Source organism: Myxocyprinus asiaticus, chromosome 9 (assembly GCF_019703515.2).
Source record: "Myxocyprinus asiaticus isolate MX2 ecotype Aquarium Trade chromosome 9, UBuf_Myxa_2, whole genome shotgun sequence".
NCBI classification, from domain to species: Eukaryota; Metazoa; Chordata; class Actinopteri; order Cypriniformes; family Catostomidae; genus Myxocyprinus; species Myxocyprinus asiaticus.
Window position 1 is genome coordinate 27,546,502 of NC_059352.1, and position 26,269 is coordinate 27,572,770.

Sequence of the window (26,269 nt, forward strand, 5' to 3'; positions counted from 1 at the left end):
GAGGGTCCCGAATGTGAGTTTCCCCAGTCTCACTAGCTGCTGCCTATCTGTCAGAAAGCTGGTGATCCATCAACAGATTGGGTTGGGCATGGAGAGCTGGGTCAGTTTGGTTGGTATTGAAGGCTGAACTGAAGTCCACAAATAGGATCCTTGCATAAGTCAAAGGTCTGTCGAAGTGTTGCAGGATATAATGCAGTCCCATGTTGACAGCATCATCCACAGACCTGTTTGCTCGGTAAGTAAACTGAAGTGAGTCCAGTAGGGGTCCAGTGATGTCCTTCAGGTAGGCCAAAACCAGTCTCTCAAATGACTTCATGACCATAGGCGTGAGAGCAACAGGTCTGTAGTCATTTAGTCCAGTGATTTTGGGTTTTTTGGGGACAGGAATGATGGTGGAGCATTTGAAGCAGCAGGGAACTTAACACTGCCCCAGTGATCTTTTGAAGATCTGTGTGAAGATGGGAGCCAGTTGGTCAGAGCAGACTATCAGAAAGGCAGGTGAAACATCGTCTGGTCCTGAAGCTTTCCTAGTCTTTTGTTTCCAAAAGTCCCAGCACACATCCTTCTCACAGATCATATGTGCAGATTGCGTAGCAGGAGAGGGGAGGAGGGGGGTTCCAGGAGGTGTTGGTGTGTGTGTGAAGTGAAGATCAGAACGGGGGAGGGGTGTGAGACTGGGGTTTTCAAACCTGCAGTAAAACACATTCAGTTCATCAGCCATTTGTTGATTCTCTACAGAGAGAGGGGGAGGTGTCATATACTGGGTAATGCTTTTCAGGCCTTTCCACACAGATGCAGGATCGTTGGCTGAAAACTGGTTTTTCAGCTTTTCAGAGTAGCTTCTTTTAGCCACTCTGATTTCCTTAGTCAATGTGTTCCTGGCCTGGTTGTATAATATTTTATCCCCACTTCTGTAAGCATCCGAAGGCATAATGAAGCTGTCTGAGTGTTCCTTTAAACCATGGTTTATCGTTATTGAATGATAAAAATGTCCTAGTAGGGATGCACATATCCTCAAAGAAACTAATATATGATGTCACAGTATCTGTGAGCTCATCCAGCCTCAAAAACACTCCAATCAGTGCAGTCAAAGCAGGCTTGTAGTTCCAGCTCTGCTACATTGGTCCATCTCTTTACAGTCATTACTACAGGCTTAGCTGATTTTAGTTTCTGCTTGTAAGTCGGAAGAAGATGAAGCAGACAGTGATCAGAGAGTCCTAAAGCTGCATGTAGGACAGAGCGATATGCATCCTTTACAGTGGTGTTACCGTGGTCCAGTATGTTTCTGTATGTGGTGGGGCATGTGATATGTTGTTTGTATTTTAGCAGTTCATGGGTGAGGTTAGCTTTATTAAAATCTCCCAGAATAATAATAAGTCATTCCAGGTGTTGTAGCTCCGTGTCTGTGATGTGATCAGCCAACTGTTGCAGCGCTGCGTTCACACATGCTGGTAGGGGCATATAAACACTCAACAGAATGAACGAAAAAAACTCCCATGGCAAGTAGAAAGGCTTACAGTTGATGAAGAGCGCTTCTAAATTAGGACAGAACACATCTTCTTCAACGCTGTTACATCTGTACACCAACTTTCATTGATGTAAAAGCATGTTCCACTGCCTCTCGTTTTCCCTGATAGTTCCTCAATGCGATCTGCTCTGAACAGCTGGAAGCCCGGCAGATGAAACGTGCTGTCCGGGATGGCTTCATTCAGCCAGGTTTCCGTGAAACACAGAGCAGCGGAGTAAGAAAAGTCCTTATTTGTTTGAGTGAGCAGAAGCAGTTTGTCCATTTTGCTGGCGAGGGAGCGGACATTCGCCAGAAGAATACTCGACAGCAGAGTCCTAAAGCCGCGTTGACGAAGCTTTACAAGCGGGCCGGATCGCTTCCCTCGTGTGCGTCTTTTGGATCGCTTGTAGAGCACCGCAGCGTCTCCAACTAAGATGTCTAATAAAAAGTCTGAATAATCAAACACCAGCAAGAAATTATCAGGTATGCTCTGCCAAATATTCAGCAGTTCATCCCTGGTGAAACTGATCGGGAAAGAGTGACAAAAAACATGACAAACAAACAAAAATAACAAAAAAGCTAGAGAGCTCCACAACGAAGCAGCGATCTGCGGCGCCATCTTCCCAGACTTCAGTGTTTGTGTGGCACAAAACATTCTTTCTTGGGGTCAAACACTCACCCAAGAATGAAATCTAGCAACATGATTCACTGTAAGCCCTCAAGCCTCAGTGGAGCTGTTGCAACAAGGTACAATTGCTGAACCGTGCTCTCCAACAGTGAAGGTTTATGTGATATGATCTCACCTCACTCAAACTACTGCAGAAAACAGGCCCTCACTGACCATTTGAGGTATGAACAGGAGAAAGAGTGCTACACAAAGACAAAGAGACTGAGTGAGAGAAAAGAGACAGATTTAACTGGCATGCCACACTTTGCTCTTAGACTAGAAAGCAGTGTGCCTTGGTGGAGAGCTGAAACATCAGTAGTGCATCCCAGAATAAAAAAGGCAAGAAAGAAACCAATACAGCCAACCAATACTTATGTGTGTCTGGTAAATTTGCAAATCGATGTAGATCCAGGTGAGCTGAATCCATTTCTGCATCAGCCTCTCAAAGATCCCTATAATATTCAAGTACCTTCAGCAGTTGTAATATACCTGGAGATAGCTATCCATTAGCATCCCCATACATCTCTATGGCATTTGCTTGGCTGGTGCCTGATGCCCTGTAAGTGCTTGATCTGAAGGCTACTATCTTTGCTTATGGCTACTCCCAGGCATCAATAGCAACAGATAGAAATATACTGTATGTCCATTTCACACTTTTAAGAACCCTCTATAACATTTTTGTTACTGGTAAAACATCTATATAAAGCTATAATATAAACAAATACTTGTGTTTTATATGTTGCTTGAAAACATTTAAGGTTTACATTTAAATTAGGGATGTGCAAAATTACCAATTTTCATAATCGGCTAGTCGGTTGGTTGTTTGAACGACTAGTCGACTACTAGTCGGTGTTAACAATAATAATGTACAATAAAGGCTCCGTTATGATCACGTGACCCCAATCAGACGTGCTTCAGAGGGATATATGGACGCCAAGCACAGCATTTCAATATGTTAACTAACGGTTATGCGATAAATAAATAGACTAGACAACAATTACATCTATAATTAGTAAAAAACTAGAAACTATACTAGTAAAAAAAGTAAAAAAAATAAGAAAGGCTTCAATACAGAGCAGCACAAAACCACTCATGCACATCCTAAACGCAGAATGACATGCTTCAATGTAAACAGAGAGCTTGGGAGTCTCAAGGCAATCCTCGCTGAGCACTCAAAAGTGCAGCACTGCATGATACATCACTACACCAAGCACTTTAAACATATTTTACTGCAACTATTTATTTAAGCAGTTTCAGTGAGAATTAGCAAAACAATTTAATCTCTCCACTGCACCTGAAATATGGGAACATTTCTCACAGCAGAGGATTTAAACTCCGACAGCGATCGTCTTTTAATGCATCATTAATGCAGGGCTGTAACAGCAGCGGTGCACAAATGAACTAAACTTAAAGCATTAAAGAGACTAAAGTTCTTGCAGAGGGTTTTACTGTGCTGACTATTAAAATCACTTTTAAGCACAGCAAGCTAGAATCACACAAAAACACTCTCCAAGACGTTGTGTCTCTCAATTAATATTAGAATTGTATCTCCCATTAAAACCACCACCACTAAAAATATTAATGTTAGTACTCAACCCCAGTAATCGACTAGTCAGTTGTTGGACAACTAGTTGATTAGTCAACCACCATGGCACATCACTAATTTAAATGGCTGTCAGAGGGGAACATGCATATCGGCAGCAAATGGTGTAGTTCCAGTATCTGCCAGCAGGTGCTAATGAGGTTGTGATTACCATCCAATTCCTGACCGACTGGTGGGCAGAGATAGACTAGTCTCAGCCTCAGAGGCACGCCCACAGACCACCCACAGTCCATTCTCTAACCGTATGATGCATATAGCACACAAAATTGGAAAACACTTTCTTGATGAACTCAGCGCAAATCTGACAGTCTGGTTCGATGGAACTTCCACGAGTAGACGCACACAGGAAGTTTTATCAGTCCGTTTGGAAGCCGAGTTGTGTTCACAAGGTTCCGCGTTGATACAATGCACATTTTTGAGGACTAATAAAAAATAAATAAATAATCACAGAATTTCACCAAGTTTTCCAGGTTAGTGACATCATATCTTTTAAAAATATTCTGAGTTTTGTGTGAGGCATAGAACCGCCCAGTGAAAATGAAGTGGATATCCACGAGCAGAGCTGCATTTTCTGCTTTGTTTACTTAGTTATATCTGTGAAATTGATTACAATGTTTTTTGTGCTGTACTTAGACTCTCTACACATTTCCTGCTATTTTCCCACGTGTTTTCTTTGCAATCGCTCATGGAGACTCGCACCATTATATAAATATTTTTTCACCCATGTCAGTCTTTTGTTATAGTATATTATATGTCTATATGACAAAAACAACTGTGATTGGTTGCTTAACATGCCATTTAAGATGGCTTTTCCTGTCTAAATGGGCGGTTCTATGCCAATTGAAGCTGCTATAGAGTAGCGATAGCTCTGGCTATGCGAGACAAGGGATAGACTAGCCATAAAACCAAATTTATATACTACATAAATATACAATGATTAAAAGGCAGAAAATATTCTGACATCATCACGCTGGCCCATTTAAACTGCAGTTGCAGATCCTGGCGATATATGGTGGTAGGGCAACACAGCTCTCAGATGAGCTCTCCACATCCACACGCTCATCCGTGGCAGTTTCACAGGATTGTGCCCACAATAAAATAAGTGACACTTTGCTTATCTCATTGAAAATGAAGTATTCAAGGGGGTAACTTTTTGTGATCAGCTCCCTGTGCCTCCCTGCCACCCCATTCCAATAATGGCACTGTAAAGTTAAAGTCAATAAAATCACAAAATGCAGTCAAACACATCCCCAAAGCTAATTTTTCTTAAAATATATGTCTAAATAACAAGTCTCTTTCCGTTTGACAACCCAAACATTTAATATTATAGAACATTTTATTGTATAATTTAATTGCTAATTCTGACATAACAAAATACAGTGGACATTAATATACTGTACATCAAATAGATAGAACAGCAGGCAACAGTTAATACTGTATTATATGGATATGTGATATATGGAGTGGGAGATTACCTGCTGTGCATTCCCTTAAAAAACTTGCCGCAAATTCACCACTGATTATTTTCATATCCAAATGAGTTTGAGGCAAACTTGTGCCAAATTGTCCATTGCTGCCAAAGGTTTGCTCCAGGTTTACCACTACCCGTGAAAAGCTGCAAACTTCTGGGTTCAGGGGTTTGATTCCCAGGGAACACAAGGACTGATAAAATGCATATCCTCAAATGCAGTGTAAATTGCTGATAAAAGCTTCTACAAAATGTACCAGTGACTGAAAATCAAGTCAGGTGAAAACAGATTCACATCATTAGCACTGTCCAGGTTTTACCTGCACTAACTGGTTGCCAGCCTGTTTGTAGCCACTGAAGTTTCTCATTCTATTCCACACACCATTGTTCTGTTGAAGTGTGACCTCCAGATTTTCCCTGCAGAATTTTTCTCCTTCCCAAAGTTGCTTATTCAAGTACGCCTGCCAGTTCCTCCCTATCTAGACCTGAACACCTTTTTGTTTAGCAGGTACTTCAGGGCCTTTGTGGTTGATGTTGGGGGAAAAGTGTACTGTCTTAATGGGGATGGCATTATCTAAACAAAATGTGGACATATAGTCTAAAATATAGAGAATGTCCTCACCATGTGACTCACAGAACATGTCCCATTCTGTCACCTCCAAATCAGATTGCAAAGCCTCCTCAGCACGCTATGTTCATTTCCTCAATAGCAACATGAAAATTAATGTGGCCTGAAATTTGGCTGCAAACCCACAGCAAGTAGCTCTACATTTAGGTCACAAAACCTGTGTTTTAACTTTAATGTGTAATGGGCACTTTTCTTAATCTTGCTCAAGCTCCTGTTAGCATGTACAAGGACAAACCCATCCAGTGCAACAGTGGAGTTGGGAGTATCAGCTCTCAGCAAGTTTTAGTTAAGCACAAGAGACCACAAGGTTTATATTCTCCATGACTGCTGGTCAGTTCTTTTAAGTCTATGTTATTAACCAGAGACTTTACATTGCCCAGGGCAGCTAAGGTCTGCATCTTTTTTTTCTTGTTTCCAGTCTAAACGCAAGCTTCTTTCCCCTAAATCACCACGTGAACCCACTGGCAACTTGTAAACAAACCACGCTGATCTGAAAACTGTTGCTTCTTGAAGTTGAGCATCAGTTCTGCAACACAATTCTGGCAAAAACATTATGGAAGAGTATTACAAATGCCGGTAAAACAAATTATTATTTTTTTGGCTATATCCCATGTCTGTGATTAGTAATGCTTTAACGGTAAATGCAAAACAGTGCACTTTTTGGGGCTCTGTAGTACACAATTATTGTACTGTATCAACCAAAGTGTTAAGATTTGGCTGGTTGGAATGGTCTAGTAAGCTTCTGCTGGTAAATACCGTAACTTCACCATTCCGTGGCCAAAAAGCAGCTTTCTTTATTGATGGCCATTCAAAAGTAGGGTTTTTTAAAATTTTATATAAATCATAAATATTTAATTATATTATACAAGATTTTTAACCAATGACAGATGTTTTTGGAGGGCTCTTAAAAGCATAAAAATTGAAGCCTAAGCTATAATTCTTGCAATGGACTTGTAGTAGCTTTACATAATTTATTAATTCATTCAATTCTGGCATCTCATCCAAACATGATCTAGCCTATGCCTTATAGGTACCACAACTGTCTCTCATAGTTTGTTACACCACATTGCTTTCACCCACCACCACCTCAACACCACCAGTTTATGTCCCATCCTGCTGTAAGGGGTAAGCTCCTCTTCCCTGCTGTCATCACCATCCAGCAGGATCTGATGGTTCGAGCGAGAATCCTGACGCTAAACTTTAGGACTGGGCTTGCGCCAAGGGATACTAATCTATCCCTAACTCATGTTATTCCATACTATCGGGTCCTCTGAGAGAAATGGACTGATGTTTCCGTCAACTGCATTTGACGTCAAAGCTCATGTACTAGTAGGACAGTCTCTAGTGAAGGGCTAGTGGTGCCATTCAGTTTTGTCAGGATGTCATTTTCCTGCATCTCCAGACTTAACTTCAGAAAAGATTTATTTAGTCACAATGCATTTAATTTTTTAAAAATTATTATTTGTTGTAAGGAATTCCCCCACATTTATGTTTTTTGCGAGTTGTAGTCAGTAGGGGGCAGTCAGCGCACAGCTGTACAGGCAACAGACTGACAGCTGTTCAAAGACAGCTGGATGAAGAATATCAGAATGCAGGGGTCTCAAGACACATTTAAAAAAAATAATAAAACTATATTTAACTTGACACAGTGTCCCAAACATGGCATTTATGGCTAAAAGAGCTGAAAACCAGTGAAACACAACAAACAAAAAGTGAGATGCCCCAATAGCATAATTTTGACGCATATGTACAGATACAATAAAAGAACGTGTCCTGTAAGAACAGCCCTACCTACCTCGGACTGATGAACTCAATTGCAAAATGGATTGCTGTGGACTGTAGGCCAGTGGTAGGCATATGGTCAATGATAAGGAAATAAAGTAAACAATATACAGAATTGACTTCTAAAGTCTCTTTTTGTATTATCTAATCAATGCTTTTCTTGTCTACCACAATACTGTAATGTCTTTGAATGATCTGAATGATAATATTATATGTATATTTATAATTGTTTAGATTATGATGTTAAATTATCTTTATTTGGGGGCCTTTTTCGGGCTTATTATTATTTATTTTTTTATAACTACAAATAATTGTGATTATTTAATATAATTAATCAGCTAATTTAATTGATTAACAGCCCAACTACAAGGTATTTTGCAATTAGTTAGGTTATGCTGGGTACAAGTACAAAAAGGAGCACTTGGGTGACTGGAGGTACATACAATAATATTCTAAACAGAGATGTACATGTTTTTACTTGAAATACATGTTTGGGTCAGCTTACATAAAGCAGGAATCTTTATCATTGCTACAACAGAAGAAAAGAAAAAAGTGCAATACCAATAAAGAAGAGATGCAGCCAGAAATCAAAATGCCATACTTCAAAAAAATAAAAGAAGGTGCAGCACTCACTCTACATGAAAAAAAACAAAAACAAACACACACACACACACACACACACACACACACAAACACACAAAAAAACAGCCTCAAAAGAATTTCAACTTGTTAAGAACAAGATGATTTGGCTACATACAGGACTTTTATCAGACTTTCATCCTAAGAAAACTTTATCTATGTTACAAAATTGTAAGTGCAATTGTAAAAGTCCCTTAAAGAACAGTGGAAAACTTGACCTAAAACAAGAGAAATCTGAAGCTGACAGCACAGAGCAACTGTGCTTCTGTGTAGTTACGACTTTAATGGGTTTGCGAGAAGTGTTTTGCAGAAGCTGTCATGTTGGCCTGCACATTAAAACTTCACGAGGCGGAAGAGAGCCAGTGCAGTTCATGACCTGTTTTAAGGTTACAGCACTTTAACATACCACAAATCCCATGTTTTTACGCACTCCTGAGACTTCGCAAAGGGCAAATGAGTAATATGCAAATGCTAAACCAGAGTATCTAGGACAATGAACGACAATCTCTGATAGAAATTCCATTAATGTACTATGAGCCACTGTATAGCCTTTATCAGAAGTGTTTATATCTGTGTTTGAACACACTTGAATTGATCCATTTACAACAGTCCAATGTCTGGGGTCTCGGCCCTGTACAATATCTGTTCAAAAAATCCCAAACTCCTCCAAGATTCTTCATTAAGTTTTCAAGGCAAGATGTATTATAAATTATGAGCGCCTCTCTAGCTAACTTTTCTCCGAGAAAATGCGTCAATTCCCAACTTCATATCACAGCACAAAAGGAGAAAAGTTTTGGTTCACCGTTGGTCATGGACCTTCAAAATCTTTCAACTGATTTTTAAAATTTTTTGTAGATTGATCTGACACATTTATGCACCACAGAAGTTTTGTGGAGAGACAAACTGTGGAACTAAGGAATTTCTCCTCATCTAAACTCTTTTGAGAGTTCCCTAATAAGTTACTCAAATTCAGTCTCTCAAGCACAAAAAAGAACAGGATCTCTTGCATAGTACAGTGAGCTAAAATATCAATTAATCAATTAATTTTTGAGACAGTTTTGGTGGCATTATACTTAAAAGGCACATACAGTGTCCTCAAAGTCTGCATTATTCAGATCTGCGTCCCGCTTGTGCTCTTTAGAAATGAAAATACCATGTAAAAAAGGGAGGAAGTGCTGTGTGTGCTGGCATGAACTGTGATGAATCCAGCCAACTGTGAAAACTATTATATATTCCTTGTCTTTATGAAGACTTATGTTCTAGCATAGTATACCACTACATTACCATGTATCCAATCTTTGCTAATAATTGCATTAATGTATCTTGTCTCATTTTTTTCTCACACTTAAGTGCTGTTGTATTCACTCTCAGAGAACAGGATAAGAGACAAAGAAAACTGAATCGTGCCTGTCTCTGGAGACCCCAAGCCCTCTGTTCTAGCAGTACAAACTACAATATTCCCAATTGTAGCAGTACTAAGCGTCCAGACAGGAAAGATCATGGCCTTGACTCTGCTTAATTTAGTTAATTATTAGCTTTGGGGTTCCACTTCAGCAGTCACTCAAAGCTCCCTTTCTATCCCCCATTCCCCTATCCTGGCCTTTTTAAAGGGAAGGAGGCCTTGAACAAGCAATCAGATGGATAGTAATTACAGAGTTTCTAATACTCAAAGGGTTTTTCATCTTTCAGCCCTGATCTTCAGAGGAGTTCTGGATGACATCCTGCAGGATCATAAGAGAAATCTTACAGGAGGGAGACATATGAGGAAAAAATAAAGGCAGCAAAGGAAGGGGTAAGAAATAAAAAGACACAACAAGCGATATGGACAAGCATTTTGTGTGATCTCATTCTTATATGTGGGCTAATGCATTCTGCCCTACAAAGGCAAAATGCAACAACTACACCAACACTGAACCTGGGAAAAATGGCTTCAAAGTTAGTTACTTGGTTTTAGGGTAGAATCTGTATTTACTTTCATCCTCTGTGTTCTCTTTATCTATGCATACTGTAGCTGAATCAAACCAGTCTTTCACAAGACAGATCACTGTCAAAATGAACCATTTTTGGTCATAATTAAAGGGATAGTTTACCCCAAAATTAAAATTCTCTCATCATTTAGTCACCCTCATGCCATCCCAGATGTGAATTACTTTCTTTCAGAACACAAACAAAGATTTTCAGAAGAATATCTCAGCTCTGTTAGTCCTTTCAATGCAAGTGAATGGTGGCCAGAAATCTGAAGGTCCAAAAAGCAGATAAAAGCAGCATAAAAGTAATCCATAAGACTCCAGTGGTTAAATACATATTTTTAAAAGTGATATAATAGGCGTGGGTAAGAAACAGATAAATATTTAAGTCCATTTTTTTACTATAAATCTCCATTTTCACTTCCAAAAATTTTCATTTGTGTTCAGCAAAAGAAAGAAAGTCATACACATCTGGAATGGATTGAGGGTGAGTAAATGATTAGATCATTTACTCACCCTCAATCTGGAATGGATTGAGGGTGAGTAAATGATTAGATCATTTTTATTTTTGGGTGAACTGTCCCTTTAATTACATTTTTACTAAATGTGTAGTTACAGATTTGGGCCTTTCCACAGCAACATTGCCTGTCATGTGTGATAAGTTTTTGTTTTTGCTTTAAAGCTCTCATGAAATGACTTGATGAACACAACTTTCTTTCCTTTGCTGATGTATTTACTAATAAAACTGGAGGTTGGGGCAGGACATACTGTAGGCTATCTAATATTCTGTGCCTTTGTAAATAGCCAAAATAGTTTGATATTAGTTATTTGCTATTGCTATTTGGTGGCAGGTGGTATTAGAGGCATTTTCATTCTAGAGAGCATTTAATTGGACAAACATTTGTATATGCCCCTGCAAAAATATTTAAATCATCAATATCTTTGGTCCATTTTGCAAGAGGGGAAAGACAGTTCATTTTAAATTCATATTATCTAATAAAAGTTTGTTTTGTTAACTTTTTGGAGTACACTAGCATATAGTGTAGATGGTCTCAAAGCTAACAGACATAAGCGAAAAGCTATGTCTTTAATCTTCACATACAATGCGTTCTCTCTCTCTCTTTCTCGCTCTCTCTCTCTTTTACTTTAACCTCATCACACCATTGACTTCATTCCCCTTTTAGCCCCTCTCTTTAATAACAGGAGTGCAGTGCTCTTGGTCAGATGCCATAGCTGTGTGTGACATTCTCAGTGACAGGGCATGCCTGGCTGACAGCAGACCCATTTACAGGCTGACTAGCCTGCGTTCAACCTCCCTCTAGCCATTAATGCAGTTTGCAAACACTGTGCATATATGTGTGTGCCTGTGACCGTGCAATGTGACAGCTATATATGCTTTTGTTTTCATGCATAAGAAATGCTTCTGGTTTCGAGGAGACTGTTAAAAGGTCTTGTTATGGTGAGGGTCGTGAGATTAAGCTTTCACATGTATAGTGTTTGAATGAGGGAATATCAGCTGATGGTGCAATATCTTTAAAAAAAACAACAACAAAAAAAAAAACATTTAAAAGGTGGGAGAGAAAGAGAATGGTTCTTTGATCACACTGTGTTTTACAGTGTTCATTTTACTCTATATTTAAATTTTTACATGTACTGGGTAAACACCATTAGTTTATGTTATTACAGTGTTAATTAAAGAAATATTCTGAGTTCAATACTATTTAAGCTCAATCGACAGTATTTGTGGTATAATGCTGATTACCACAAAAAAATAAAATAAAATAAAATTACATTATTATTATTATAATTTTTTTTTTTTTTTTTTTTTTTTTAAATACAACTCGTCCTTACTTTTCTTTAAAAAAATTAAAAAATTAAAAAAATAAAAATTTGGGTTACAGTGGGGCACTTACAATGGAAGTGAATGAGGACAATTTATGGGGGGTTTAAAGGCAGCAATGTTAAGTTTATAATATTATAAAAGCACTTACATTAATTATTCTTTTAAAACTCATGTATTATTTGAGCTGTAAAGTTGTTTAAATCATCATTTTTATCTCATGGCAACGAAGTTGTAGAATTGGCTATAACTTTACACAGAAAAGGTTAGTAAGCGCTTTTTCCACACTAAAATCATGTTAACACTAATAGTGAGAAATAGTGAGTATTTTAACATTTACTGTTTGGCCCCATTCACTTCCATTATAAGTGCCTCACTGTAACCCAGATTTTAATTTTAATTTTATATTTTTTCCCTTTTCTCTCCAATTTGGAATGCCCAATTCCCACTACTTATTAGGTCCTCGTGGTGGCGCAGTTACTCACCTCAATCTGAGTGGTGGAGGACAAGTCTCAGTTGTCAATCCATGCATCTTATCATGTAGCTCGTTGTGCATGATCCCATGGAGACTCACAGCACAGGAGGCTCATGCTACTCTCCGCGATCCACGCACAACTTACCACGTGCCCCATTGAGAGCGAGAGCCACTAATCTTGACCACGAGGAGGATACCCCATGGGACTCTACCCTCCCTAGCAACTGGGCCAATTTGGTTGCTTAGGAGACCTGGCTGGAATCACTCAGCACATCCTGGATTCAAACTCGTGACTCCAGGGGTGGTAGTCAGCGTCAATACTCGCTGAGCTACCCAGGCCCCTGATTTTTGCTTTTTGTAAAGAAAATGAGGGGCAAGTCAAAATACATTTTTGGGTTAATCAATATTATGCCACAAATGCTGTTGAATGAGCTTAACTTGTACTGAACCCAGAATATTCTTAACTAAAGCGACAAGCGACAAGTAAAATATGGAGATTGTAAATAAAGAGTTACCATTTATTTTATTTTATTTATTTAAAAAAAAAGTGTAACCATTTATTTTGTTTTGTTTATTATCTAACATTAATTTTTATTTTATTTTTAAATATAAATAATAATTAATTTATATATTTGTATTTTTTGTATTATCATTTTTTATTACCACATCTAGCATGCATTTTCTGTCATTGTTTTTGTTATTAGTATTCATGCTTTAGCAAAACAGCATTTAAAATAAAGCACTCTGAAACTGAGAGACAGTCAGCAAGAGTCAGAATTATAGAGTTGTAACTGGACAAGAGTATCAGATACAAAACAGAAAAATCTTCAGGTCTATCTAAATTTGTCATTTTAGACAGTGGAGGAAGTAGTGAAAATGTGGAGACCAGAGCTCCGTTTCCCCACTACTGAGTGAAAATAGAAGCTGACAGTAAGAGCTGATGGTAAGAAGTTCAGGGAATGTCTTCTGTCACTTACGGTAAAAAAGGAAGCTCAGACTGCTGGAGATGAGGGGAATGGATGTGAATATAGCAAAACACACACCCCATCACATTTTTAGGGGTAAATCTCACTTCTGCAAAGCAACAAATAGCCTACACCTGCTTCTCAAAAAGAAAGGTCTGCTCATGTCCTCATGTAAATGACACAGAGCAAAGGCTAATGTAGGCAAAAGACAGTACGACCACATCCCTTTTTAAAAATGATGTCACTGCAATATTGTGCATGCAACACATAAAAGCATACAAAGTTCAAGGAGTCTTGCATTTTTCTAATTTAATGCAAATTTTCTTTCTATTTCAAATAATCTTATCAGTATAAAGATTTGAGAGAAAAATTATTTAGAATTTCTTAGTATTTGGTATGCTCCCCTTTTCTTTAATGGCAGCAGGCACTCTAGGTGGCATGGACACCATAAGTTAATGCAAAACCTGATGATCCATGATATCCCAAATTTATTTGAGGATGTTTCAGCAAAGGAAACAAGGAAACTGACGTTTTGCAAAAAAAAGTTTACATGGTCATCAATGTCATGAATTTGCTTATTTGAATATTGACCTTCAGATGCAGAATCTGAAACATTTCTTATTCATTTTATGTTTCTTTACAATTTCAGTGTGGACTTTTGAACCCCACTGTATATTTTAAAGAGAGAAAAAAAGACATTAAACTATCATCACAATGCTGTAAAACAAGCATTTTTCATGTAAACATTTTAGAACGTATGCATGATTGTGCACATCCATGAGAGTGCATGAAAATATCATATACTGTACAGACAAACTCATAAAGAGTCTTTACGCAGCTGAGTTAAAGGAAAAGTTCACCTTAAAATGAAAATTCTCTCACCATTTACTCACCCTCATGCCATCCCAGATGTGTCTTTCTTCTGCTGAACACAAACAAAGATTTTTTGAAGAATATATCAGCTCTGTTGGTCCTCACAATGCAAGTGAATGGTACCAACATTTTGAAGCTCCAAAAGCACATAAAGGCAGCATAAATGTAATCCATAAGACTCCAGGTGAGAAACCGATAAATATTTAAGTCCTATTTTACTACCAATCTCCACTTTCACTTTCACTTTCTTCTTCTTCGTGCATATCGCCATCTACTGGGCTGGCAGGAGAAAAGGACTCAAACACTGATGTGGCAGGAGAGGTGGTGTGCAAAAATTACAAGTTTATTGTGGATCAAATTTTAAAAAGTGTGTCACTGAACACAAAATAAAAATTAAACCCTTTCTAAAAAAATCACAAAATACTAAAAATGACAAAATTTTTGCATTGGTTTAACATTTCTGTCTGTTATCTTGTATGTCAGTGACATGAACACATCAATGGCTAAAAATATTCCAAACTGTCAGATTCTGTTAATATTGCTTTTTGAGAGGATCTCACTTGAGTTATGATGTGTTCAGCTGCACTGAATACAGGTCCAGAATGCGGTGTAAAACTTGTCAACGAAATTTCTGACAAAAATGTTTGAGGTGCTGTTTAATTTTAAGATTTAACAAAGACAAGGACAAGTGTTTTTTTTTTAACTTATTTTCAAATGCATCATACATATACACTCACCGGCCACCTTATTAGGTACACCTGTACATCTACTTATTTATATGATTATCTAATCAGCCAATCGTGTGGCAGCAGTGTAATGTATAATGTCATGCAGATATGGGTCATGATCTTCAGTTAATGTTCACATCAACCATCAGAATGGGGAAAAAATCTCCAATGTGATCTCAGTGATTTCGACCGTGGCATGATTGTTGGTGCCAGACGGGCTGGTTTAAGTGTTTCTGTAACTGCTGATCTCCCAGGATTTTCACACACAGCAGTCTCTAAAGTGTAAAGAGAATGGTGCGAAAAACAAAAAACATCCAACGAGCGGCAGTTCTGTGGGCAAAAATGGCTTGTTAATGACAGAGGTCAGAAGAGAATGATCAGACTGGTCCAAGCTGACAGGAAGGTGACAGTAAAACAAATAACAACATTTCTATGCAGAAAAGCATTTCTGAACATACAACACGTCGAACACTGAGGCGGATGGGCTACAGCAGCAGAACACCCCTCCGGGTACCACTACTGTCATCTTAGAACAGGAAATTGAGGCTGCAGTGGGCACAGGTTCACCAAAACTGGACAGTAGACAATTGGAAAAACATCGCCTGGTCTGACAAATCTGGATTTCTGCTGAGGTACACAAATGGTAGGCCCACTGCAGCCTCAGTTTTCTGTTCATGGCTGATAGAAGTGGAACCCAACATGGTATTCTGCTGTTGTAGCCCATCCACCTCAAGGTTCGACATGTTGTGCATTCTGAGATGCTATTCTGCTCACTACAATTGTACAGAGGGGTTATCTGAGTTACCATAGTCTTTCTGTCAACTCAAACCATTCTGGCCATTCTCTGTTGACCTCACTCATCAACAAGGCATTTTGGCCAACAGAACTGCCGCTCACTAGTTGTTTTTTGCAACATTCTCTATACACGCTCTAGAGATTGTTGTGCGTGAATATCCCAGGAGATCAGCAGTTACAGAAATACTCAAACCAGCCCGTCTGGCACCAACAATTATGCCACGGTCGAAATCACTGAGATCACATTTTTTCCCCATTCCGATGGTTGATGTGAACATTAGTTGAAGCTCCTGACCCATTTATACACTACACTGCTGCCACACGATTGGCTGATTATTTAATCGCATGAATAATTAGATGTACAGGTGTACCTAATAAAGTGGCTGGTGAGATTAATCCGCTATCAACTGTATACATATAATATTAAAACTTAGGTCTGCAATGATTCAGTGAAGCGAATGCACAATGGAGCTTGACTTTCAGATAAGACTGCATAAACGGCACAAGCCTTTTCTTTCAAATTCTTCTCACATTGTGAATATGCCGTTGCCATAATGCGCTATGTAGTTGAAAATCAAGAAGTCTCTAAAAAACAGAAAATTAATATGTCCCTAGAATGAAAAATCCACAAAACCGCTACTAAGTATCTAATACTTTACTATACTAATTAAATTATATTATTTCAGGACTTTATTTCAAGTTTTCGCAAGGTCTTTTATGTAAGTTTATATATTTACGTCACATGCACAACCGCCAGTGGCACTCTGGGCAATTGTCACGGTGATGCTAGTAGCCCAAACTGTTTCTCACCCACACCTAGCATATCGCTTATAAAGATATAGATTTACACACTGGAATTGTATGGATTACTTTTAAAATGCCTTTATGTGCTTTATGGAGCTTCAAAATGTTGGTACCCATTCACTTGCATTGTGAGGATATACAGAGCTGATATATTCTTCTAACAATCTTTGTTTGGGTTCAGCAGAAAAAAGTTAGTCATACACATCTGGGATGTCATGAGGGTTAGTAAATGGGTGAACAATTCCTTTAAAACTGCTCGATGCCTGCTCAAACTTCTGTGTAAAGACGCAACTGAGCATAAAAATCAGACTAAATTATGCCTGTTCTGACCCACCTCAGCCCCTAGTATCAAAGGCAGTTCTGATGCTGCTTTGGTTCTGTTTAAATGAAATGCAGAATTAGAAAAGCCTTACACTTAGTTGCTGTCATGATAGAGCCTATATTTCATAATTTATTTTACATTAAAATTGTATTGAGTTATATTTAGAAGTATAATTTCCTATTTTCATTCATTTCATATTTCTAAATTCATCCTTTTATATTTTAAACATTAATCTCATTAAAAAAAAAAATCTGTGTAAAAATGCATTTATGCCACCTCTGAGCAGCATTAAACAGTCAGTGTAAATACACCTAAATGCCACTTCAGATGCAGCTTCTGTGCCACCTTTGCAGTGTAAAGATGCATTATATAACCTCATGCTTAAACTATATAACCTCAAACTGAGTCTTATTTTGAAGTCTAGCTTCTAGATTTCGAGAAACTTGTGTAAGCTCTATGTGATGTATACTAGTCACATACCAAAATACTCCTGAGAGGGAGGGTTGTCCATGTCATACAACATCTTCTTAGTCAGGCGGTCCAGCTCCTCCTCAGGACGGCCCTAAAACAGATCAAAGATACCCAATGCAGTTACACATACTGTACACTCTCTCAATGACCCACTAATTAGCACATTGTACAAGAGTACAAATATCACAAACATCATACAAAAAAATCACATTGATGTTTATGAAAACAAGATAATGATAACGAGAGGCTAATTAAATGTATGACATGATGCAACAGATTTCTATGGAAGTGCTCAAGCATCTCTTAATTAGAAGGATCGTCAGCCTAACAAGATTATCGGTGTAACAAATAACTCAGACTGTTGCTGAGATTTCAGAAGTCAAAGTGACATCTGTGACAACTGTGTCCTCTCTCAAGGCAGTCACGAGCAGAGCAGCCTATCTGCATGAATGTAATCAGCTGTATAACATACAGTTTCACAGCTCATTTTTAATTAACAGAATTTCAAAGGTTGTTCCTGTACGATAGGCAAACGTTTCTGAGCTGAGGTGTTGAGTGCTGTGTTTGTAGATCTTGAAATGTGGTGGGCTGCAATATAGTTGAGAACTCTTCTGAGATTGACTGACTAAATGCTTGCATTTGATATTTACAGTACTTTTATACAGTACTGTAAGTCAAGTCTCAAATCTCACGTCAAGCAATGCCATACTGCAACTGTATTCAGAGTGAAGAACCATAAATCATTGACTGAAAGGAATGTTCCGGGTTCAATACAAGTTGAGCTCAATCGAAAGCATTTGTGGCATAATGTTGATTTCCACAAAACTTTATTTTGACTCATCCCTCCTTTTCTTTAAAAAAATAAAATATCGAGGTTCCAGTGAGGCACTTACAATAGAAGTGAATGGGGCTAATTTTTTTAACATTAAAATACTCACTTTTTCAAAAGTATAACCACAAGACATAAAGGATATGTGTGTAAAAATGATTTTAGTGTGATAAAATCGGTTACTAACCTTTTCTGTGTAAAGTTAAAGCCAATTTTACAACTTTGTTTCCATGACAATGTAATGTCAACAAACCCTAAAACCCTCAACTGAATGTAAAAATGGTGATTTAATTACTTTACAGCTCAAATAATACACGTTTTAAAAGAGGAATTAATGCAAGTGCTTTTAAAAAATTATAAGCTTCACATTTCTGTGTTCAAACCCTTCGAAAATTGGCCACGTTCACTTTCATTGTCCCCATTCACTTCCATTGTAAGTGCCGCACTGTAACCTCAATTTTGTAAACACTCTGGCACTATTAACATTGTTCTGTTTGTATGAGTTGCCCAATTCTGATTGTTCCCACCTTTGGAAAGTAAAAATTACAAACTGCAGCTTTATATTGGGCAAAAGTAGGTAAACACTTTTAGTCTCTGTTTACGATTTTGTTTAACCTTAAAGGGTTAGTTCACCCAAAAATGAAAAGTCTCTCATCATTTACTCACCCTCATGCCATCCCAGATGTGTATGAATTAATTTCTTCTAATGAACACAAACAAAGATTTTAAGAAGTATTTCAGCTCTGTAGATCCATACAATGCAAGTGAATGGTGACCAGAACTTCAAAAGCTCCAAAAAGGAGATACAGTCAGCATAAAAGTAATAAATATGACTCCAGTGGTTTAATCCAGTGTTTCTCAAACTGGGGTCCGCAGACCCCAGGGAGTCTTTTTCAAATAGCCAGGGGGTCCGTGGAAAATCCCTGAATTGTGAACATTGTGTTGCAATTTTGTAATTAAATAAGCAATAAAGAAGTGAGGGGAAAAAAACTACTCAATATAAAGCTATTGATAGTATAAAAACACAACATAACAGAAGTTTAGAACAATATATTCAAACAGCCTATTTAAAGAAGTTGTAGATTCTGGGCCACAAATTAAGTGTGAGGAAATCCACTCATTCCCATGGTAACAGTGACTTCTCTGATTGGTGAATGATTCTCGCTTCATGGTGACTCGAGGGGAAATAATTTTTTACACGCGTTATCTACAGGAGTTTTTTTGCGGATTACATTTGACAATATCCATCAAACATGGAGCTGTTCCTTCATCCAGTAAAAAAGAAGGGGTTAACAGCATGTATTTCAAGTTATATAGAGTGTGAATATTCAAAAGCCTAGATAAAGTATGCTACTGTCATATCATAAGTTAAGATAATATGATGATTGACAATCCAGCTTCATGTCAAATGCAATAATACATTTCCTAACACAGTGACCCTTACTTTAACCATACCATCTGTCTAATAGTGGCCAATATTAGTTCATTTCATTATATTTATGTAGTATATATCAGTTTCCACTTCAGTATAACTGTCATTTATGTGGATATAGATCACGTCCCATCCCTATCAGAAGAGAGCCTTTATGATGTAAGAATACTTATTACAACTTTTTACACTACCTTTCTTCCTTTAATTAGCAGAAAAGCAAAAAGTGACAGTTAACACTGACAAAATAATTTTACACAATAAATAATTGATTAAACTGTTGTTCAATTATGAATGTTGTGGTGTGATATAGTTTATACGAATAAAAAAGAATGAATCAATCCTCAACTGTTTATTTGTTTTCTTCAGAAGAATATGGTGCTGTACTCATGTGTAAACTCATGCTCTGACTAGGGGGAAATTATAATAATTTACAAAAAAATCTGTACTGTTTAAGCTGTGTAGTGTTCTTAGTGATGTTCGTTGCCCTGAGGATGGTACTAAAACCTCCGCTAAGCAATGGACTGTCTCTCTAACTTCATCTTCTGGTGATTGCTTGTGTTCTCTTTGATTTGAATTGCTTGTGTTATTGGATTCCTCACTTGTAAATTGCTGTACAATCGCTGGATGTAAATGTAATTGAAACACTTTGCAAACAGAAGCCTCACACAACACGACAGCAGTGCATGGCCATTCTACAAGGTTTATAACGTATGTACTTAAACTCACTGAGCTATAGTTGTTGTAAAGGTGGGTGTGGGGCGGGGGTCCGTGAAGTACTTGGCATCATGAAAGGGGTCCTCGGTTCTAAAAAGTTTGAGAAACCCTGGTTTAATCAATGTCTTCTGAAGCGATCCAGTTGGTTTTGGGTGAGAACAGACCAAAATATATCAAATTTTTCACTGTACATGTTGCAACACTGCAGTCTCTAAACACCATCATGATATCAAGCTCGATTGCACTGCTAGAGCTTGACACATGCGCAGAGCGCTAGATGGCGCTATAGGAAGTGTAATCGAGCTTGAAATCATGATCGCCAAGGAGACTGCTGTCAAGATGTACAGTGAAAAAGGAGTTATATTTTGGTCTTTGCTCACCCAAAACCAACTGGGTTGCTTCAGAAAACATTGATTACACCACTGGAGTCATATGGATTACTTATGCTGACTTTATCTGCTTTTTGGAGCTTTTGGAGTTCTGGTCACCATTCACTTGCATTGTATGGACCTATAGATATTTTTAAAAAAATTTTGTTTGTGTTCAGCAGAAGAAAGAAAAGCGTACACATCTGGGATGGCATGAGGGTAAGTAAATGAGAGAATTTTCTTTTTTGGGTGAACTATCCCTTTAAAATTTGAAAATCAAAATGACCCCTTTGGTTTAGTGGCTCAGACAAACTGACAACCAAACACTCAGATACTCTGTCTGAAATTGCTCCCTATTCCCTAAATATTGCTCTATATGGTGTATCAGCCATTTTGTAATGTTGTCTGACAATTTAATTCCCAACAGACTTCACTCTGTTATACCCATAATGCACTCAGATTTGAAAAAAAAAAATATACAAATTTGTAATGAGTATAACTGATTTGCTTTGCCATTACTCAGCTTTATTAATGGTTTTATCTCTATTTACAAACACACAGAGGAAATTATCATTTGGCAAATGATTTAAATATTCAATTATCACCTGTAGATAACATATTTGTTATTAATAAATGTATTACTGCTTTAGTGATGGATAAGTATGCTATGTGCCTCATAAGCAGATATATCCAAGCTATCTCTTCTATGAGAGCTTTAATAGGAGAGTTTCTAGATAAATAATCTGTATATAAATGAATAAATAAAAAAAATAAAAAATAAAAATAAAAAAATTAACAATAACAATATCATTATGTACACTTGTATTGATTCTTGTTGTCATTTATTTTTTCTTCCATTCTCTTATTTTTAAACAAGATAAACAAATATTTAAAATATGGCCAACAAACAGAACAAAAACCTATCGTAGGGAACAATGGGTCTAATAGCACACCTTAAGAAAAAATTGCTTTTTTGTATCAAAAAAAAAAAAATTTCTTTAATTGAATATTGATAAAAACATTTTTAGTGTGAGAAATAAAAAATATAATAATAACGAATGGTTGTTTTGATTAAAAGTCCTTTTCAAAAAAGAAAAAGAAAAGGTGGAACAAAATGTTTGGGGTAAAAGTTATAGTGATATTGAGTAAATATAGGGACAACAAAATTTGTCAACTTAGGCAAATACTTTTGAGACAGCAAGATGCTTTTTTGAGTAACAAATTAAGATAATGCTTATTCAAAATCACCACTTCAGAAAAGGGTTAACCATTTTCTGTTCATTTCAATCACATTTGGCATTTCATAACGTCTCAAGTATTCTATAAACAAATGAATCTCCATTGTGATTGGATCAGTCAATATGAGCATACTCTGAACATTCTTCATAACAAATCCCCCACAATAATTAACCCCACTTAAGAAAAACAATGTGTTTTATGGGGGCCTTTACCCCAAATACTATCCTTTCACTTAATGGACATTTATTTAAAACTTTGGATTTAATCACCTTGAACCAAACTGAAAATGACAAATAAGTATTCGACCTCATGGATCAGGAATATTTAACAGTGTATAATGACCTACAGGTGTTAAGGAAAGTGCTGTGGTAGTTTTTGTTGCTGTTTAGTGGTTTGGGAGAAAATCGAATCAAAAGTGCCTTTTAACCCAGGGGGTCTTTAGCCCCATTGTACCCTATTATCATACCATTCATGAATATAGTTACACAATTATTATTGATTTGAGTTATGAGTGAGTGATTTGAAAACAGCAAGAGTCTTAACCAAATGGCAGGTTTGATCAGTCCAAAACCAGTAAAGATCATACAATGACCATTTATCTGTGCAAATTTGGTTAAACAGGAAACCACACCAACAAACACATCTACAACACTGTTCAATTAAATAAAGCAATGCACACTCAGGCAAATCACTGGTGGTAAGGGAATGGGTCAATTATGGAGCCAGAGGTCTGGATGCTTCTGGTGTTGGTGGTAGCACAGGATCTCACAATATGAGTAGTGTTTAGATTAAAACACCATTTACAAAAACATAATCCTAGGTTTCCTTTTCTTCTGACCAACAGACAAAAAAAAAAACAACAACAAAAAAAACACCCGTTGTGCTTCAGTTTACTACCAGTTTTTATCAACACACTTAAGTTGTTCACTCATTTCCTCTATGCCGAGCTGGTTCTCACAAGCTTTTGCATGTATCTGCGGACTGTCAGGTCTGTGAGACACATTCTGTCAGTAAGATACAATGCTGGTGACAGCATCTTACACAGAGAGTGCGATAAAAACTTCATGAGGTGAAAGCCCACACAAAAACTTAAGACAACTAATTATTATGGTGGGATGGTGGGGTTAATTACTCCTATATGTGCACAGTAATATATTGGATGAATTCAAATAATCCTGGACTGCTCAGTAAACTTTCTGCAGATCTTTCTGTTAACCTATGGCTTTGTACAGTATGTGCATACAGGTGGGCCTGGATCCCTTCACAGAAATGTAATTGAGAACTGTTTTGTGTGTGGATTCTGATATATTGTGATTCCCTCAGTTGCTCTATGTGGTACATGTGAAAATTTGACATGTAATTTGACAGTCTGTGTGGGCAGAGTGAAATGAGAAAAACAACTAATTAAAAAGAGCTGTATGTAACTATTTCTACTTATTTACGACTTCAACAATAAGCTCTTCTTTATACATGTTAACAAACAGGACATTGATAATCAAATATATTTAAGATTAAAGGAAGGAAAATATTTTTTAGGAAGCAAGAATAAAATGTTTCCATCAGGGACAAAAATTCACAAGGGCTTATGGAAAAATGTGACAGAAAGTAAAAAATGGCACAGGTTTGGGGACAAATCTACCCTCGTAGTGAATGCCTCTGTTTATTTTATAAATATATAATATTCTATTCCAGGCCTATCCACTTATGGGTTTAGTGCCTCTTCAGACATCGTATTAAACTGTAAATATAAAATATCTGTATTCGCTGTCTAAGAGGTAAGTGTTATTGAATATGTATCTAAAATGTGTTATTTGATGAAAAACAAAAATAAAAACACAATTAAATCAGCTCTGAAAACACTCAATATTAAGAAAACCGTCCCGACAACTCAAATTACATTAAAGTGTACAATGGTGGTATTTAAAACGTTTTCTAGCGCATTTATTGTCTTGTGATAGCTTGTGCATTTTTTACAGCTACTTTTGTGTTTTAATTATATTATAATTAATTGTTAATATATCATATTTTTTCAGATTGAGAATTTATTTCAATGCATTTATTTAACTGAAGTAGGCCTATTTGACATCTATACAGTAAATGTAAAATATGCTGTTTTGATATATATGGTTAGAAAAAAATATCCTCATCAAAACAAAAGAACTGCTTTTGAAAAATAATTTCCAGTGGTCAAATATTGCATGAAAAGTACATTTTTGACACTGATATAAATATGTTTTCTGTTTGCATACAGTTTAAACCCACAGGCACACAAAGACGCTGTCAGCTATTTTGTGACCTTTTTAAGTGTGACTAAAGAAATGTGTGTAATCAACTGAAGAATCATATTTTGCCTATTAAAAAAGATTACATATTTTGAGAGCATCTTGGAAAGAAACTGAAAAAGCAAATAGATTAATCTTCATTATAACAGCTTTTTCTTTCAAAGAGCTTCATGACTTATTCAAAATCAAAGCGAGATGGAGGGACAGATTGAGAGTGATAAGTGGTAGAATGAGGTGAATAGACTTCTTCTAAACAAAATTCTGCTAAACAAAGCCCTGCACTACTGTGGCCCTGTGGGATGAAATACTCACGTGCAGACAAATGTCAATGAATAAAAAGCACATCTCTCTATCTCTCTCTCTCACACACACACACTCAAAGCGCACAGTGCTCATCTTTCAAGAACATGGTTAAGGATTGCATTCCTGTGTACATGAGGTAAATTTTCCCTCCAATACTGTTATCTATTACATAAGGGTGTTAGTCACTGAATGTTTCCTTTGGCAACCCGCTAATCCCTCCATTAATAAGAGAAGACTGCTAATCATTTTTAATTAAGAGGTAAGAACACATCATCATCATCGCCGGTCTCTCAAGATCGAGTTTGACTGTCCTCCGACTGGGTCATAATGGTACTTGAGGTGGGCAAAGAGGCCAATCCTGGAAAGCACACATTTTGGGGCAGTGAGGGCAGGTGTAAGATGTAGTGGTTTGCACTCCAGTTTGGGCCTTTTTGGTAGTTCTCTTATTTCTGAGTCTGCGCTTGTTTTCAGCAGTATGCAGGAGGTTTTTATTGAAGCGTGTAACACCTGTTTGCACAAACGTACTCCAGGCTTCCCTACTGGTTGCTGTGTGCTCCCAGGTATTTAGGCCAATAGCTGCTTTTCCATCGTTGGGCCAGTGTGAGCAAGGGCTATTAACTGGTCAGCTGTGGTCGATATCCTCGGACCTCGAGCCGCGAGACCAAAATCGATCTGCATTCCTACAATCAGGAGATCACAATTTTAAAAGGCCCTGCCAGAAAGCAGCACTAGCACAGCTGAGGCGATGGTGTACCATCAGTGTTGGCTTTGGAGGAGAGAAGGCTTCCAAGGTAAGGGAACTGATCAACATTTGCAAGTCTGGTGTCGTCAACATAGATGGCTGGAAACAAAGCAAAAGTGTTTAAAATGGCCGGTAGCTGGTCTTTTTGATGTTAAGGGCCAAACCAAGTTGCTTGAATGCCTTTGCAAAGCATTCAGAGTGCACTGCCGGTCCCCCTCAGAGAGGAACACTAGGGCATTTTTGGCATACTGCAGTTCCACAATGGATGTGGTGATTGTTTTCCTTTGGCCCTGAATCTATTTATGTTCAGAAGATTTCCATCTGTTCTGTATATGATTTTGACTCCCTGAGGCAGATTTTCACCTATAAGGTGTCCCTACCAAGAGCAAACCTCCGGACGGCATAGCTCTTGGGATCATTGGAACACACATTCTTCTCCACCACAGCAAGGTGGCAACCCATGGAGAAGAAAGAACACATACTGTAAACTCAGACAATACAGTTGAAAAATGAAAGATCTGTCATCATTTACTCACCTGTAAATCACTTTCTTTCTTCTGTGGAACACAAAAGGAGATGTTAGGCAGAGTGACAACCTCATCACCTTTTGTGTTCCATATAGTCATATGGGTTTGGAACAACATAAAGGTGAGTAAACGATGACAGAATTTTCATTTTTAAGGGAACTATCTTTTTTAAGGTGCTTTATTTGTATGTAATCAGCTATTATGTTACTTTTCAGCACTGTAAATCCATCAGAATATGATTGAATCTGATAGAATAATGGTGGTTTGATTGTGTGAGCAGCAGAACAAGAAGGGGGATG

At 37.4% G+C, this 26,269-nt stretch overlaps 1 protein-coding gene across 3 annotated transcripts in view; it reads right to left on the minus strand.

Moving 5' to 3' along the window:
- LOC127446356 (lipoma-preferred partner homolog) overlaps positions 1 to 26,269 on the minus strand; it is a 324,624-nt gene that overhangs the window by 55,459 nt on the left and 242,896 nt on the right. For all 3 annotated transcript variants that reach the window (XM_051707243.1, XM_051707241.1, XM_051707242.1), the window contains one exon: positions 17,544 to 17,625. In XM_051707243.1, the coding sequence (XP_051563203.1) occupies positions 17,544 to 17,625 (82 nt within the window). The remainder of the gene's footprint in view (positions 1 to 17,543; positions 17,626 to 26,269) is intronic.